This window comes from Tetrahymena thermophila (assembly GCF_000189635.1).
Source record: "Tetrahymena thermophila SB210 genomic scaffold scf_8254580, whole genome shotgun sequence".
In the NCBI taxonomy this organism is placed as follows: Eukaryota; Ciliophora; class Oligohymenophorea; order Hymenostomatida; family Tetrahymenidae; genus Tetrahymena; species Tetrahymena thermophila.
Genome location: NW_002476351.1, coordinates 289,861 through 308,692, shown reverse-complemented (window position 1 = coordinate 308,692; position 18,832 = coordinate 289,861). Strand labels below are relative to the sequence as shown.

Below are 18,832 nucleotides of genomic sequence, written 5' to 3'. Positions count from 1 at the left end.
TAAAATTTATGAATTTAATAATTGCAAAATTTATTCACCTTGGATATATAATAAAAAATTATTTAACTTAAAATTATTTAATTTTTTATAAAGTAAATTCAATAAGGTTTGGAATATCTTAGTGATATACATTTTGTTATGTAGGATTATAACTATAAAAATGCATTGCTCTCTCTCTCAATATTATAATTTTTTATATAATAATAATAAATGATAAGTAACTTAAATTTATTGTTTTAAAATTGCAGAATTATTTTTTTTATTTTAAGAGGTAGAAAGAATTATTTATGTAATACAAAAACAAACAAACAAATTATGGATATAATTTAAAATTCAAATAATTATTTTAGAATTAAAAATTAAAAAATAATCAATCATCAAATTAGAGTAAACATAAGTAATAAAATAGTAGATAATGCAAATAAAGTACTGTATGCAGCAGCAACACACTAATTCATTCCATTTACAAATGTAGCCACTGTGCTGTCGTTTTGAGCTGTGGGATCTGAAGTAAAATCACTTCCACATTTTTGAACACATGATTTAAATGCACTATAGCTGCTATTGTTTGATGAACATGTTATGCAGCTAACGTAGGTTGATATTGCTTATGTGCAAGTAGGAGATTAACCAGATGCGCAAGTTGGAGACATTAGCTTTTGAGAACAATTCATATAATTTTAAGCTTATTATGCAGTAGCCCAAGAAGGAGTTCCACCAGAAGTGCTTGACGTACTTGACTAGCAGACAACTAGGCCTAACAGTAAAAGTGAGGTAAATTAAATAAATTTAATCAATTGCATTTCTTTTATTTTTTTTATTTGTTTTCTTTTTTTAATTTTATAATTTGTTTTTTTTAAATTATAAAAACAAACTCGATTTATAAACTGCTATCAATTTAAATCAAATTATTTTTCTTTTTAGATGAAAATAAAGTTTTTCAATTGTTTAATTAAAGTAGTTATTTAATAAAAATCAAATGGATTTATAAAATTCATTAAAATAACTAAAGTAACTTTTTTCGACTTCCTTCTAAACCTCAAATCAAATAATAAATAACTGTTTGTAATAATGCAATATTTTTTAAAATTATAATAATTAACTTTCAACCTAAATTTTATAGAAATCTCTTAATCAGTTTATAACTTATAAAATTTCGTTTCTCTTATTTATTTCTTCTTAATGTGCTTTTTTTAAAAATGGCTATTTGTATTTTTCAAATTAATTGAAGCTTTTTAAAATCTTTTTAAAAACAAAAATATTTACTTACATGCTCAAAATAGATTAAAGTATTAAGAGCAAAAATTCTATGATTTTCTTCTATACCTTTAAATAAAAAAATATTAATGATGCAAAACCGTTTTAAATAAATAAATAATTAATCTTATAATTTGTTAAACTTGCTCTTAATGACTTAATAATTTATATAATTTAACTTCTTTCTTTCTGTGTCTTATTATTTTTCCTTTTTTTAAATCGTAATTTACATTTTTTAAATAAATTGAACTATAAAAAATATATTTAACAACAAATACTATTTTTTTTGCTGTTAAAAATAATTTAACCCTCATTGGATGTATAGCAAAAATTTAACTTTTCTTAAATTAAATTTTTTTATGTAAGTTACTTTTTTGTTTAATAATCCCTAGTTATAAAAAAAGAGGAATTTAAAAAATCTGGAATTATTCGAAAACAAATTAATTTTCTAGGGCGAAAAGAATTGCTTGAAAAAATTAAATTCAAGCATTAATATATGTTTTTATATCTATAAATAGTAAAATCAATAAAAGAAAAATAAATTGCAAAATAAAATTTTCAATATTTTATTTTTAAATATCATTTAAAATCTAAATTTTATTAATAACCAAATGACATTTAAAAATAAGTTTTTTTAAATTACTATTTTAAATAATTTGTACTATAAAAAGATAATTTTTATAGAGAATACTTTTTTTTTTTAAGAGCTAATATTGTAAGTATGTATTAATAAAATTTAAACTGTTAAAAATTTATAATATTTTATTTCAGTTTGTTTTTTGTATTTTTAGTCCTTTCTTTAAAATATATTTCAGATTTATAAATCAAAGAGGATGTGTTGGAAAAAACACTAGCAATTTAGCTTTGAAAATTTGAAATGATTCAAAAACAAATTATTTTTGTAAGGTGAAAAGAATTACTGAAAAAAATTATATTCAAGCTTTAATATACTTTTTTTATATCTATATATAGAAAAATCATTTAAAGTAACATTCCAAAGTAAAATAAAAAATACAAAGTAAAATAACCTAAAATTTGTTATTAACCCTAGAAGAATTTTAATATATCAAGAAATAAACTAATTTATTCAATTTTTCATTTTTAATAATTATTTATGAGAGATCTAAATCTTTCTTAATGATCAAATGACATTTGAAACTAATTTAATTTAGTTTCCTATTTAAATTTTTTAAATAAATTGAACAATAAAAAATATCTTCGATAACAAACACTTTTTATTTTCTCGCTAAAAATAATTTAAGCAATTTTATATGTATAAAAAAAATTTAACTATATCTAAAATTTAAAATAAAGCTAATTTATTTATATGCCCTTCTCTTTGAAATCTATTTCAGTTGTATAAAAAAAGAGGATATTATAGAAAAAGTACACTTGCAATTTAGTTTAAAAAACCTGAATTTATTTGAAAAAAAAAATATCTTTCTTGGGTGGAAAGTAATGCTGAAAAATTACATTCAAGCTTTAATTTACTTTTTTACATATATTAGTAGAAAAATAAATTAAAGATAAAAAACAGAGCAAGCAAATTAAATAATCGGAGGGAGGTAAAATAAAAAATATGAGTAAAATATGTTAAATCTAAAAACATAATTGCCTCTTTATTTTCTAAAACGCCTTGCGTCCCACAAATCAACCCCCCCGCCCTCCCAATGCTATGCAAAAATACTTTTAAGAGATACGTGTAAAATGCGACTTGATATAGGCATGAAAAAACAATAAATAATTAATATTTTTTAGTATTGATGCACCTTTATTATTAGATTTTTATAATAAAACTTTTGATTTTACTTGATAGAAAGATATTATTGTTGGAGGTATCAAAAATAAAAGAAGATGATTTACACTTCTTATTATGTTTAGTCGTTAAATTGTTGTGTTTGTTTCCTCCTAATAATGCTAATAATGGATAAAGAAATTTTATAAAAAAAATTCAATTTCAAATAGATGCATGCATACCTTAAATTAAAATTAAAAAAAATACACGTTTAATATTTAGTCAAAAGTAGAAGATAATTTTTTAATATAATTTAAAACTTTCAATAATGTATAAACGAATATAAGGTGGAATGTATTAAAAGTATCAATTTATACTACCTTCTTTTAAGTATATATTTAAATATAAATAAAATTATTTAATAAAATAATAAAACTATCTTTTCCATTTAGAAAATTAATGATGATTTTAAATAATATAAGTAGTTTTTTAGATTTAGATTTGATTTTTGAAGTTGCTTTATTTAATAATTAGTAATTAAATTAATATGATCTTATTTAAACAAATATAAGATAGCAAAAATTTTTATATAATTTATTTAAATAATTGACAAAATATATAAAATGTAAAATAATCAAATTAGGAGAATCAAAAATAACTTAAATAATTAGATGAATTGAAACACTTTAAATTAAATAAAGAAAGTCTTTTAGATTTAAATATTTTCAAAAGCATTATTTTGACCAATCTTTTTTGTAGATTATTATAGCTTTTATAATAAATAATATTTAATATCTATTTTCAATTTTAATATTTTACTTCATATTAAGATAAACGACTTAAAGATATACACACTTTTTTATCGCAAATGCAATTTAAAAAGCTAATTCTTGACAGATTTTACAGTTTCTAAATTATAAAATTTATTGAATACTATTTTAAATAATATGTTTATTAGTTTTTTACTAGAGTTATAGATTCAAAATCTTAAGCTATTAAGGAAAGTTTAGTTCATTTAGTAAAGTTAAATCACTAATATCAGTATAAATTTGATTATTTCTATTATAATACCAAGCAATCAATATTAAGTTTTAATTTTTTAATTTTACCTCATATCAATATTTATTAATTGTAAGCTCTTACTTGAAGAAATTTCTCTCAAAAAGGTTATTAAATTTATTTTTTCATACTTATAACTTTTTAAATAATTAAATCAGTTGGAATACAATTAATTTTTTAAATAAATATTACCTTGAATTTAAAATGTAATTAAAATTTTGAAGAGAAGGTAAATTAACCAAAAATTTGGCAAGATGTTCTAGTTCTTAATTTGAGAAAAAGCTATTCATTTATATTTTCAATAATTAGTTAATTTTAATATTTCTTTTATTAAATTCTACATGTAATATATAGAAAATTCAGTTAAATAAATGCATTTTGAAACTCTAAGTAGAAATTCTTTCAGTGTCTCTATTCCAATTTCTACATAACTACATATTTATAAATTTTTAATTATCATTATGCAGAGACAAACTTTTTTACTTCATTGTTAGAAAAAACTATTGAATAGATCCACAAAGTTTCGATACACCAGCACTAATCTCTATAAAAGCGCTGCTACTTATAAAAGTATTACTTTTTTAAAACATAGTTAGTTAACTCAAATAATATTTATTTATTTATACTAAAAATCTATTTCTAAATTAGAGAGAATTTTAAGCTTGTAAAAATCCTTCATTAAACTGTTAACACTCTCTTAACTAATTTTAGAGTTTCTGAATTATAATGAAAAATGAATTGAATAGTTTTTATTTAAAATATTCTTACGTAATTTATAGACATAGTCTTTGTAAATTTTGGGTCAGTGATATGCCATTTCCTATCCAAAATAAGCCTTAATGATCAAGATCTGTTTCACTAATTTATTAATTATTATTAAATAAGATTCAAAATTTTATTTTTACCTTAAATCTAGATGAAAAATCATTAAATTTTAACAATGGCTAATTCCTTATCCAAAATATTAAGCTCCTTTTTCACATATTTAATTAGCACTAAAAAAATATTAAAAAAAAATAGCTTATTTAATATTTACCTCAAATTCAAATAAAGCTCTGAAATATGTTAGCATTTTTTAAATATCTAAGAGATTTCAAAAATTCCTGCTTTGTTTAATTTATTATCACTATTATTAAGATTAAAAATATCTACATTCACTTTTTAGTTTAAATTAATTAACCTCAAATCTAATTTTAACTTTTACAACTTTGAACAGCTTTAAATACTTTGGCCTAATATCTATCCCAAATCTTAAATTTAGTTATTGCTATTTAAATATTAAAATTGGTTAAAAACTATTAACTTAAAATAAAACTAGAATCTAAATACTTAAGTATAATGCTTAGCTATGTTAGGTCTCTCATCCTTCTAATGTTTGCTGCCAAGGTCTTCAGCTAAGGTGTTGAAATTTTTTCATACCTAAAAAAAATAAAAATTTTGAAGTTATGTTTAAATCTTAGCAAATTATTATACTGTTAGTTAACATTAAATTCTTAGAGTATTGATAGGCAATCAAACTCATCCTGTACCATTTTAAGAAATATATTAACTAAAAGATATTAAATAAAAATTTACTTCAATAATAATAACTTCTTTCATTTTTTTGATTTACTATTAAAAAAATAAATTATTTTGTAAGAAATAATATTTTTTGCTAAACTTTAATTATTAATATTTAAAAGAAAATTATCAAATTATCCTTCATAATATTTTACTAATCTTTAAAATATATATTACGCTCCCTATATATAAAATTAAGTGAAAAAAAAGACTAATTTGAATTTATAATTAGTTGAAGTTAAAAAAAAACAAAATATTTTTATTTATGATTGCTAAGTAATTTTAAAATAATTTTACTTTTAATATTTATTAAATAATTATTATCATATTTACTTAACAATAATTTCCTTATTTTTTTGCTTTTAATAGGAGTTTATAAATATATTGTAAATCTTTAATAAATCTGACTTATTTATTCAAAGAAATTATTTATTTAATTTATTCATATATTTAATTTTTTTATTTTATGATTTTGTTTTCCAATATGATAATTAAAACTATTTTTTATTAAAATTTGAAATTTATTTCTATTTAAAAATTGTCATTTAATAAAATTAGATTATAATAAATCTGATGACAATAGATTTAAGACTTTAAATTCCAAATAATTAAATTGAAATGATATTGAGGATATTCAGTCAGTTTTTTATGATAAGATTAAATTTTAAAAACGTAAAAATCAAAAGCAAATTTAAGTTGAACATGAAATATTTGATATATTTATTATATATCTTTTTATCAAAAATTTTGATAAATTTTTAAAGTTTAAAAATTATCTAATAAAAATGGAATACATAAAAAAGTTATTTAGCATAAATAAAAAAAGCGAAATTCTCATGGATGAGGAAGAATAGCAGATATTCTTTAATTAGAAATAAAGCAAGAATAATTAAAAATCTATTTTTGATGATGATGTGTATCCTGTAGCAAGTAAGCATAGTAAAAAAAGAACATAAGAAAACTATTTTGATAGAGATTAGCTTAGCATGAAAGAAATAAAAGAGTTTTTAGCAAGATTTTATGAGAGAAATAAACTAGATTTAGAAAAATGCTTTATTTTTGTAGTTATTCTTGCATTAGCTATTGTTTTGATAGGAATTTGCTTAGTTTTGGTTTAGACATTCGATTAAGAAAATATTGAGAGAAAAACATATCTTTTAGACAACGATGTCATCAAGCCAATAAATGATATGAAAAATAATTATAAATTGATTACTCTAGCTAATTAATTACAAATTTTAATAATATGGAATAATTAGACTTAATTTTCATCTGTATCTTTAGATATTAACGCAGGTAGTTGGTAAGAGTCGCAGAAAACTCCAGGATTAGCACATTTATTAGAGCACATGACATTTCTTTAATCTTAGAAATATAAAGAATAATATTATTTTGACAACTTTCTTTCTGTTAATGGAGGATATACTGATTCGTAATTTAAAAATAAGCTAAAATTTGAATTGTTAATTTTAAAAATTTAATAGTTTTACTTCATTTGATCACACAAACTTCTTCTTTACTATAAAAACCTATGCATTATAGAAAGCCCTCGATATATTTGCTCATATGTTTATAGATCCAGTTTATGAGTACAATTTTTAAAATTGTTAGTTATAAAAAGAATTATTTAAATTATAAATAGTTTAGAGCTAGCTAAAAAGGAAAGTAGTGTTGTTGAAAGTGAATTTAAAATTAGTTTATAAGATGATAACTAAAAAATAAGGCATTTACTTACTATTATGAGTGATCCAAGTCATCCTTACAGTAGATTTACAGCTGGTAAAAATTATAATTTATTTTATTATATTTAATTGATTAATTTTTAAAAAATGATGTTTTTTTAATAACTTTTAGGGAATGTATAGACTTTAAGGGATAACTTTGAAGTAAATATTGTTGAGGAATTGGAAAGCTTTAGAAGTAGCTATTATAGCAGCAATTTGATGAAATTGGTCATTTTCACTGAAGAAAGCATAGAAAATGTTGAAGAATACATTAAGCCTTTTTAAGAAATTGTCAATAATTTAACAGATGAACCTAATTTCAAAGAATTCAAAAAACCTTTGAAAAATACAAAGAAAATAGTAAAACTTAAAACATTAGATGAGAATGAGGTCTTGTACACTGTGTTTTAGATTGATTTAGATAAGAGCTAATTTTAAAAGAGACCTATAGAATTTATTACATACTTTTTGAATAATAACATGGATGGAGGATTAAAGTATTATTTGAATTAATAACTAGATCTCATTCTTGATTTAGAAGTAGGCAATATTTTAGAATAAGAAAACTACACAATTTTCTATATAAAGTTTATAGTGCAAAATAAAAAACTTAACAAATTTCAGACTATAGTTAATGCACTTGTAAATTACTTAGAGTTCATCAAAGAAAAAGGACTTGAAATTTCTATTTATTAAGAAAGGGCTCTCATTTCCAACATGACTTTTAGCTATAACGGCCATTCTTACATGACTTAGGTAAAATTAAATAAAGAGTAATTAGAAATTTAATTTTAAAACTAATTAAAAGGAAAATGTATCAAATTATGCATGGAATCTTAATGAATATGATTATAGAGAAGTATTTGCTGCAGATAGTCTTTGGAGCGATGATTTTGATAAGAATTTAATGAAGAAAGTTATTAACTAAATGTAGGATTTTGATAATATCATCTTGATTGCAGGATCTTCTAATTTTTCAAATCAAAATTTAGATGATATTGTTTTAGAAGACTAGGAAGAGTTAAGCGATATTGAAGGCAAGGATTAAGCATCATATAAATATAATTTCATTGAATTATCAGCTAATTCTTAATTGGCTGAGAATGAATCTGGTGAAGATGTTAATTAATTCCAAGATTAACCTAAAAGTGAAGTTTAAATCCCAAATGAATTTTAATTTTTAAATACAGATGAATTTGATAATTCAGTTCCACTATATGATATTCAATATTCTGAAAAAACATTAATATAAGAAGACATTGAATATATGAAAGCTCTAAATGAAACTTTATTGTAAACGTTTTAAGTTTAATAGAAAAATTAATACATTCCTTCAAATTTTGCCTTAGAAGATATCTGTTATAAAAATCAAATGAATTTAAATTACACATATATAGATTTGAGCTAACACGTTTTGCCTGATCCTAATTCTAATGTATGTTTATACAGTCCCTATGAAAATCCAACAAGAAAATTTACTAATTTTAATTTTACAGAGTTTTATTTTGAATCATATATGACTTGCGATTCTGCAACCTATATTTAATAAAGCTAAAAATATCCTAGTCTTATCAAGTATGAAAATGGTATAGAAGGATGGTACAAGTTAGACTTATAATATGGAGTTCCTTAGATAGTCGGATACTTCAATATATAGTTTTAAGATAGATTTGAGAGTCCTAGAGATGTAATCAAAGGAAAAATAATTGCTAACATTTTCTAATAGAAGGTATAAGAATTCTTCAGTGAGGCTCTAGAATCAGGATATTTAATTGAAGTTACTTCATAGTATTCCTCTTTAAATATAAAAGTAAACTTTAATATGATTTATCAAAATTTAAATGATTTATAATCTATATTATTTCATCCAAATTAATTCATAAACTAATTAGATTGTAGGATGGAGTTAGAATTTCGATAGAGTTGTTTTTGATGTTTTTAGAATTTGGAAATATATTGATATAACTCCAGAAGATTATCAAAATTCTGTTGAAGAAATCAAAGAGTAAATAAACAACTACTAATAATGGGACACAACTACATAAGGAAAAGATTATTTCTTGAAAAAAGTTATGCTTGAGGAGTTCATTGATCCTAAAATGCAGCTTCAAGTCTTATAAAAAATATCTTATTAAGATGTGTTGAAGCACTCTGAGATAGAGAGAAATAAGTTAAAACTAATCGGCTTATTAGCTGGAAACATTCAGTCTTCTTATGCTTAAAACTTGTATAATGAGCTTGACCTGAATATCCAATTTAACAAGGAGCTTTAAGAATATAGAAATGTTTATGGAGTCTTTGATATCGATTCTTTATATCTTATCAAGTAAATATTTCATCTTAATTCAATATTTTACAAAGCTCTTTTAATTTATCTAAAATTATCAAATTAGATTTTTTATAAAATTCATTTTAATTTTGATTTAATTTTTTAAGTAGAATTTTTAATTCAAATAAATTTATTCATAAATTATGAAAAACTTTTAATTTTGTAATTCAAAACTTTTAATTTTGTAATTCAAAACTTTTAATTTTCTAATGTAAAAATTTTAACAGAGAATAATTTTTAAACTTTTGTTTAAAATTTTACTTTTTAGTTAAAACAAAATTCTTTAATTTATTTTCAAAAGAATAGCTTATATTCTAAGTTCAAACCTTTAATACTTAATTAATTTTTATATTTAATATAAATAAATAGAGTAAAAACAGCAAGCTTTTAATAGGATGTAAGCAGATCGCTTGTGGCTTTCTACCAGATAGGCAAAAGAAACTCAATCACTATTACAGAAGGCAGAATAGTAATGAAACTATTTAAATAATATATCTAAAATTATTTAATTAACGAAAAATAAAAAATATATAAAATTAACACTGAATTAATAAGCTATGGATCCTACGATGGAATTTTAATTACAGTGTAAGCTGAAGATTCTACAATAATTTAAATGCAAAACGATTTATAAGATACTATTATATAATTCTAGTAAAACTTACCTCTTTTCCTAGATGATTCATTTGAAAATATTCTATAGACAGAATTAGGAGCTATAAATTCTATGCCTTTGTCATTAGTTTATAATGTAGAATATTTTTGGAAGTAACTCACTGACTTCAACTATGTTTTTGATGAATAAAATATCCTAGCACAATAAATTTAAAACACTACAAAGTAAGATATTATTTCAGCTTTTGAAAGTATATTTGTTAAAGATCCGAAAGCAGTCATCGTTCAAGTTCATAACTACTATGATTCTTTAAAGAAAACAAGCTCATCTATCAAGTAAAAGAATTAAAAGGAAAATATAGTTGTTATCACAGATATTTACAAACAAATGAAAAATAGAAATTTCAATAAATTTGTAGGAGAATTTATTTGAAAAATTTTATTTAATTAAAAATATTTTTAAAGTTAAAATATAATTTTTGAAAATATTTTTTTATTTATGTTTGAATAAACATTTTCAAAGGAGTTTTATTTATGTTTGTTAATGCAATTAAATAAAATTGAAAGAAAAAAAAATAAATATGTTTTATTTGCAAATTGCGTGATGAAAATTGTTGTATGATTCAATCAAAATTTTAATTTAAGTAGAATCTTTAAATCTACTTATTTTTTTGTAAGAATGAGGAGCAATATTCACAAATTAATAAATTATTGCTTTTGCTTTAAAAATGATTGATATTTATATTCTTATTGAATGGAATCAATCTAATTACTTTTTTCAAGTAAATTATATAGGGTAAATTTAAAAAGGGTAAATTACTTCTATTTATTAAATTTATCATAATTATTGATATATTATTATTACTAATTAAACAAAGGAGAAATAAATAACAAATACTTGCAAAGTTTGGTAGTTAATATGGGTAAAAAGATAGCTAACGGAAATAAGTACGATTCAGAGTCTGAAGAAGATTTTGATGATGATGGCTCTGAACCATAATTAGATGATGAAATGGAAGAAGAAGATAGTTAAGAAGAATATCAAAGCAATTCTGATATTTTAGATGATGATAACGATAGCGAAGGTTCAGAAGTATAGGTTAATAGAGGTGCTGATTTTGGTAAATAAAAGCAAAATTACTATAAAGATTCTGATGTAACTGACTCCGAAGATTCTGGTGAAGAAGAAGGAGCTGATGCAGTATATAGAGAATAATAAAACGATTTGACTGAAGCTGATTTTATAGATGATGATTTCGCAAAATAAGATAGTATACAATAGTCTGAAGATGAAGACGCAGCACATTTAGATGCAGATAAAGCTAAAGATTAAAACGAAGAAAAAAAGTAAAAGCTAATTAAGAAATTAAGTCCTGAAATAATTAGTTTAGCTTAAGAAATGAATATTAGTATTAGCGAAGTTACTGATAAATTGTTCCCTATTATGGATGTTGAAGAAGCCAAGAAAATATTACCTGGAAAGGGATAAAACTTTTTAGAAATAAGATATGAAATACTCATTAGTTATACTATGTGCATATTATTCTATTTATTATTGAAGTCCAAGGGAAAAATTACAAATAATCACCCTGTTCTTGACAAACTCACTAAGTATAAGACTATGATTGAGCGTATGAATATTTCTTTAGATGATTTTGAGACTTAAGTTGGTAAAATTATTGCCAAAAATTTATCATCAAAGAAGAAAGGCTCTTAAAAGGGACAAAAGGCAATGACGTTTGAAGAAAAAATGTAATTTATAAATGAATATATATATAAATAAGTACAATGTTTTATTAAAAAATTATATTATCATATTTAGGAAACTCAATTAAAAAAATCAAAATAAAAATTCTAAAGAGACAGAGTAACAAAGACTTGCAAGAGAATTGTAAGAAGAATTAAAAAAAATGTACGGCGAATCAGGAGAGGATGATGATGAATTTGATGATTTTGATTAAGATGAAGAATCAGAAAATAGTCTCCTCAGTGATGATGAAGAAGATATTAGAATTTCAAAAGGTGTTTAAGCATCTAAAAAGTAGGTTAAATAAGCAGCACCTTCTAAAAAGAAAGATGATGGAGAAATAAATATGGATAGTGTTGAGCCATGGATGCTTGATGATGAAGAAGATGGCGATATGCTTCTCAAAGAACCTAAAAAGGTTGACTTAAACAAAATCAAAAAGAAAGAAGCAAACAAAAAGGTATAAAATAGTGAAGAGTTTGAAGATGACTTCTATAAGTAGGCTAAGTAATAATAAATAGATGAATAAATCTCTAGAAAATAACAAAAGATTTAAGAAAAAGAAAAGAAAAAGGAGGAATTAGCCAAAAAATACGAAATTAGAGAAGTCAACGAGGACGAATCAAGAAAAATTTCTACATAAATTCTTTAGAACAAAGGAAACTTAATAAGAAAAAGAAAGGCAAAAAGTGGTAATGCTCGTGTTCATTATCGCGAAAAATTCACAAAGAAGCAAAAAATTCACGAAAGAAATCACCGTGGTAAAATATACGATAAGCAAGTAAATGGTTATATGGGAGAAATGGGTGCAATCAAGCCAAGTTTAATTAAAAGTAATAAATTAGCATGAAAAAAATTTATATTCAATACATGTTTTCAACAATAACTATTATCAAAAAAATTATTAAATAAATAAATAAATAATAATCTTTTTATTTTTTTATAAATTATAAATACATTCTTTCAGTATATAAACTGTATTTTATCATTAATTATCAATTATCAGTTGTTTTAAAATCTAATTATGTATTAAAATCTAAAATTTGTAAAATTGTGTTTATTTAAGTATTATTAAATAAATAATAAGGAAGATATATAGTATTTAAATTAAATAAATATACTAATATAACATAATAGCATTTTTTTAAATCGAAAACTATTAGAATTTTCAGCTACTAATAATGTAAAATGCACATATCACTAAAAAATATATTATCAAATATATACTAGTATATTAAAATTTTCAAAAATTCTTAATATTTTTTATTGTATTTATTCACTCTTCATAGTACATTTTTGGTGAAAAAATACTCTGTATTGCAGAGGAATCTTAATTAGAATTATTAAGTCTTAAATTTTTAGGAATTTATTAGCTTTTGATTTCATCACTAAAAAGAAATTTTTAATAATTTTCTCCACTATTATTGTTTGCAGGAGAGGTTATTAGAGTTAAGGGTTATTAGGTTATGTTTTTATCAATTATTGATTTGTTAAGGTCCTCATTCTCATTAGATTCTATTAGCCCAGGGATTAGCATTTTTAATAGTTTTTTATCTATAAGAGATATAGATTGCTTATCTTAATAAACTTCTTTAAAAGCCTACTCTGTTTCTTTTGCCATTTAGTTTTCATCTTTTTATTATATTTATATAATAGAGTAAAAGGGCTATTAATTTTTAACATTATTATTTCTTTATTATTAAAAAAAACTTCCTTCAGTTGCAGTATCAGGAATTTGTTTTCTTTTATTAGCATTCAGTTCATTAATCTAATTTTTAAAATCTTCAAGATACAGAGTAGGCTTAGAAATGCTTTCAAAAAGTTTAATTTAATTTTCATCAAGAAGTAAGTATTTGAGTTTTTCAATATCCTAGAGTTTTTTCATGATGTTTCTTATGTCAAGATATTGTTATAGATATTAAATACTATAGTCTATCATTTAATATTCAGGTTTAAAATTCGTTTTGTATTTTATTTAAGATTTCATCATTTTTGAAATGTTAAATTTAATATTTTTTGATTTTTAAAATATAAAAGAAAGTAAGTCGCCAATTTTTGAAATCAATTTAGTATTCTAAATTTATTTACTGCTTTAATCGTTCTAACTTTATTTTTATGATTTCAAATTTGTTTTATTTTCTTGAATATTTTCTTCGCTAACATTATCTACTAGGTATTTATGAGGCAATTTAGATGAAGAATCTGATTTTTTTGGAATATTTTAAAATATATTTTGCTTTTAAGAATTTTCAAGGGAAATAAAATTTGTTTAGTTCTGATTATTTTTCAGAGGTTTATTAAAAACTTAATCTCTTGATTAATGCGCAAAACTCTTTCTATATTTTTTATGTTGAGAATTGGAAAAATAATTAGTGTTACTTAAAACTTTATTTTCAACAACATAATCTTTTTCAAATTAAAATTAAACCTCTTCTCTTTTTTCTTTAAAATCAAATATAGAATCAATAAGCCTATAATAGAGTGAAATTTTTTAAACAGGAAAACAAACTATTGAACCGATTATAAAAAAAATGTTAAAAATACCACCTATTTAAGATGTAGCACTTAACAATTTCATGTAAGTTCTTATACACTCTGATTATTTATTCTTTTCTAATCCAATGTACAGCTCATACATTTTGTTATCTGTTTTTGTTACAATCGTCTCTCTGTCTAAGCTATACATCATACGATAGTCACTTTAGAAGTCTTATGTAATGAGTCCTTGATCTGTACTTATCGTATTTTTTCTAAAGTATATGTTGATGTTTTTGAATAAGGAATATCCTGATTGCCAAAATGTATTTTAAGCAATTGGAGTAAAAGGATTATTTAAATTAGCAGGAGATATGATGTAATTAACGTAATAAAGTTAGAATGCCACATTGTTTAGCTTTTGTTCAATAATAGTTTCATCTGAGCAGTTTTGTATGCAACTCTTAACCTGAATGTATAAGCGCTTGTATTTCATCGCACCAAACTAACCAGCTAAGCTAAGCTAAAAATCAAGAGGTAAACAGTATATATTTGTGTAGTTTAGGGTTTCGAAAAAACTTTAAGCACCTTAAACTTAGAAGTGATTTTTTGTGCAGCGCTCCATCTTTATTGGCTAGGTAACTGTATTTTGATCATATTCATTGGTTGTTTCATTATAGGATTTAGTGGTTTCCATCAACTAAACATCTAAGTAGTAAATAGACTCATCTAAAAAGTGTGTTAAGGATTAATCTTATATGCCCATAGCAAAAGTGTATTGTTATTGATTAAAAACAACATCATCTGGTTGAGAAGTCACATAATCTTAACTAACAATATTTGGATTCAAATATGAAAAGCATTGGTTTAAAATGAAGTACGAGTAAACAAACATTGCGATAGTAGTCGCTATTGTAACTAAACCTCCAAAATTTGTCTTATGTTTTAAATCTTTAGAGACTCTCATCTAAACTGGTATGCCAAAATAATCAAAATTTGCCAACATTGTCTCTCTCTACAGCTATTTGTTCTATTAACCTTTAATGTTAGTTTACTTTTATATTGTTAATTTATTTTGTTTTGTTTTTAGTTTATTTCTAAAAAAACTTTTAATCAAATTTATTATGTTATTACCATTTAATACTACATATGTTTGCAAAGTAAAATATAATTTAATACAATAAATAGTCTTTTAAATAATTTTCAAATAACCAGCCTCTGGCTATTTAAATTAAAATCAATGAATTTCTAAAAAATAAAAACTTAATTTTAAGAAAATCAAATCAACCAATACCTTAGTGGGTTTTTATAAATGTTAATTTTACTATTTTTAGGTACAATTTTTTAAATGTTTAAAATGCAATAAATTAAAGCCAATAAAATTCACGTTTTTCTGTCTTCTAATTTTTTGATAATTACAAAAATAATTAGTTCATTAAATGTTTTTTTATTATAAAGTCTAGTCTGTCTTTCAGAAAACTAATAAAATAAGGTTTTTAAAGAATTTATTCATATGTATGCTACTATATTATCAATTTTTCTAATTTATTACGAAAATTAAAAAAAAACTTTGATGATTTAAATATAAATCACATATTTATATAAAAAGCTGCTATAAATACTATTTAAATAGGAAATAAAATAATCTAAATTAGCTGAATATTAATTTAGATAATGCTATTTCAAATATTAATCAAAGTGATTTATTATTTTAATTGAAGATTCAAGACATTTATCTTTATGTTTTAGCTAATAATTAATTTATGAATTACTTACTATAGAATAATAATATATATTTGAAAAATGTTTTTATTCATTTTTATTAGTTAATAATTTTTTATTAAAGGCTTCGTATGTATTTATAAATGAGATTATTTATTTAAAAATTAATTAATTGATTTTATCTTATTTTTTTAAATTAAAATATTATTTATTTATTAATTTGTTTTAAAGATATTAAATTGTTTCCTTTCATCTCCAGCTTTTTACTTAGGAAAAGGTTGTAAAGAAGCTCGCTGCACTAGGGTGACCTCCACCATTAAAACTCTAGGCTATAATATGACACTTTTATTCTTTACTTGGATCATTATCACTTCTTAAAGAAACTTTAATTTTTGATTTACTTTTATCTTAGATAATGAAACAACCTACATTATCCATTCCATCTTTTAAACTCAACTCTGCTAATTTATGAGCAGTTTGATTTGTGATAGATAAATTAGAAGAAATTACTGCATAACACTTTGCTATTGTATTATACTTCCCTCCGATATGTACTATGAATTTCTATTTGACTAAATTATTTGCTTGTTTTTCTAATGAGTTAAGAATTCCCTCTCCTAATTTTACATGACCTTCTATATAGCAATTAACCAATTTAGAAAAAATAAAGTAGTTTGATCTTGCATTTAATTCATATTAACTAGATATTACATTAGCAACAAAAGCTTCTGCCCTTCTATTTTATTCAAATTTAGTATCATAAATCTCCACCATTTTACTTATTTCCTTTATATGCTCGTATAGCTAATCATTAAGGTAATCCTTATAATTAAATAATTTTGTAAAAAAGTCAAATGTTAAGCTTGCGCCGCTCATTCTTCTATTGTAAATAATATTCAGATTTGGAAATATATTCTTAATAGCTTTAGATAAATGAATAGGAATACAATAATCATTTTAATCTTTTGATTCTTTTTACTGATCATCCAGTTAATTTTTATCTTGCTCTGAATTTTAAGTTGATTCCTAATTCAGCTAATTTTGGTTTTAAACAATTTATTCTAAGGTACTAATTAATGTGATATGATGATCAATCACAATAACTTTTTTATATTGATCACAAAATTTCTGTAAATTCTCAGCACTTTATCCGTAATAATCTAAAAGAATTAAAACAGAGTTAGCTTTATCAACTGTTTTAAATTTCAAATATACATTTCCTTATTCTGTAGAATCTTATTAAATTTTGCTAGGAACAAATTTCATAGGCTTAAAAGAATCACTATATAAATACCCTTTTAAATCTTCGCTGTGCAGCTAAAGTCTCTATTTTAGCTAATTAACATCTTCTGATAATTCGCTAATTTCTTATTATGATTACTTCTACTCCTCTTTTACTTCACTTTAAACCTAGAATAGTTAACATTTTAAATGACAATAACAAATTAATTAGTTAAATATATGAATGTTCGTTTTACTTTTTCACTAGCTGTCTTATCATTTTAATCTTTACTTTTTTAATTAAATCCATTAAAATAACAGTCTTCAAAATCTTCACTTAGTAATCTTTCCATCAAATCTTTGTTAAATTGATTGTAAAGTTTCAATGATAAAAAGCAATTTAACGCACTAAAAACACCATCTATACATGGATAATGATATCCTACAATAATAGACTATTAACTATTCTTTTCCATAACCCTCTTTACTTTTTTCTTTTTCTTTTTTTTCTGCTTATTAACTTATTCTTTTATTTTAGGAACACCTACTTATTACTTTTTAAGTCTCTTTAAATATACTAAGGATTCTAATATCTTTTACTAAATATGTTTTTTAATTTGCTTAATTTTGGTTATTTATTTTTACTTTCTACTTAAATCTTTCTCCATTAATAATTTTATGTAAAGCTAATATTTATATTATAATTAAGATCTATTTATTCAATTCACATTTTTTAAATTGAAATTATCATCAAAACAAAGTTTTCTTTTTTTAATCCATCAAAAGAAAAATATTTTTAAATAATTTTATGAATTAAACATTTTAATATGAATCTTAATATTTAACGTAAGCATTTTTAAAAAGTTTTTATTATCTTAAAATTAAATTTTAATTTATAAACAGAATTAATTACCTTACTATATTTGAAACTAAAACTCGTGAATATTCCAAATGAAACTATATAAAAGATATTTGAATGTTTTCAAAATTTGTAAAAAAAAAAAATTTTTTTACTTTCAAAATTTGAGAAAAGGCATTAAATGCTATAAAAATTTGTTAAAATTTGAAAAAATAGAATTATAAAAAAAATTAAAGTAATGAATGAACAAAATTATCTAAAAAGCATATCTTCATCTCTACCAACACAGTTGATAGTTAGTTGGTGATATTTTAATTTCTGGATTAACAATGTAAACTGTTGAATAACTGAAATTGATTTTTATGAAGGTATATCAATTTTCAAGCATAATTATTTACAAAATGGATAAATAAAATTTGAATAATTGATTGAGGCTTTTAAAATAATAAATATAAAAATAATAAGGAGATAGATAGATATATACAAAATATTTATTTACGTTAATAATATTTTAATTAAATTTATTTTT

General features: G+C 22.0%; 6 protein-coding genes across 6 annotated transcripts; 2 read left to right on the top strand and 4 right to left on the bottom strand. All coding sequences in view use genetic code 6, as the record gives it.

Annotated features, from left to right (window-relative positions):
* Positions 1-377: 377 nt before the first annotated feature.
* On the bottom strand, positions 378-803 carry TTHERM_00590360 (transmembrane protein, putative; the record flags this gene model as incomplete). Its single annotated transcript, XM_001019943.1, has 1 exon — positions 378-803. The coding sequence occupies one exon, from the start codon at positions 801-803 to the stop codon at positions 378-380; it is 426 nt and encodes a 141-aa protein (XP_001019943.1).
* Positions 804-3,640: 2,837 nt separating this feature from the next.
* On the bottom strand, positions 3,641-5,650 carry TTHERM_00590340 (hypothetical protein; the record flags this gene model as incomplete). The annotated part of the gene is made up of 15 exons (XM_001019941.3): positions 3,641-3,761; positions 3,812-3,901; positions 3,959-4,051; positions 4,102-4,188; positions 4,244-4,333; positions 4,393-4,482; positions 4,535-4,627; positions 4,678-4,767; positions 4,820-4,909; positions 4,957-5,046; positions 5,088-5,177; positions 5,232-5,318; positions 5,381-5,470; positions 5,525-5,574; positions 5,627-5,650. 15 exons carry the CDS (start codon positions 5,648-5,650, stop codon positions 3,641-3,643), a joined length of 1,275 nt encoding a protein of 424 aa, XP_001019941.3.
* Positions 5,651-6,396: 746 nt separating this feature from the next.
* TTHERM_00590330 (insulinase family peptidase) lies at positions 6,397-10,712 on the top strand (the record flags this gene model as incomplete). Its single annotated transcript, XM_001019940.2, has 7 exons — positions 6,397-7,043; positions 7,096-7,200; positions 7,254-7,390; positions 7,466-8,091; positions 8,144-9,145; positions 9,228-9,661; positions 10,034-10,712. The coding sequence occupies 7 exons, from the start codon at positions 6,397-6,399 to the stop codon at positions 10,710-10,712; spliced, it is 3,630 nt and encodes a 1,209-aa protein (XP_001019940.2).
* A 429-nt stretch (positions 10,713-11,141) lies between these two features.
* On the top strand, positions 11,142-12,876 carry TTHERM_00590320 (Sas10 carboxy-terminal domain protein; the record flags this gene model as incomplete). The annotated part of the gene is made up of 2 exons (XM_001019939.4): positions 11,142-12,031; positions 12,102-12,876. The coding sequence occupies exons 1-2, from the start codon at positions 11,199-11,201 to the stop codon at positions 12,874-12,876; spliced, it is 1,608 nt and encodes a 535-aa protein (XP_001019939.3). The 5' UTR covers positions 11,142-11,198.
* A 426-nt stretch (positions 12,877-13,302) lies between these two features.
* Positions 13,303-15,507, bottom strand: TTHERM_00590310 (transmembrane protein, putative; the record flags this gene model as incomplete). The annotated part of the gene is made up of 1 exon (XM_001019938.1): positions 13,303-15,507. One exon carries the CDS (start codon positions 15,505-15,507, stop codon positions 13,303-13,305), a length of 2,205 nt encoding a protein of 734 aa, XP_001019938.1.
* Positions 15,508-16,472: 965 nt separating this feature from the next.
* TTHERM_00590300 (hypothetical protein) lies at positions 16,473-18,112 on the bottom strand (the record flags this gene model as incomplete). The annotated part of the gene is made up of 2 exons (XM_001019937.2): positions 16,473-17,633; positions 17,702-18,112. The coding sequence occupies 2 exons, from the start codon at positions 18,110-18,112 to the stop codon at positions 16,473-16,475; spliced, it is 1,572 nt and encodes a 523-aa protein (XP_001019937.2).
* Positions 18,113-18,832: the final 720 nt, after the last annotated feature.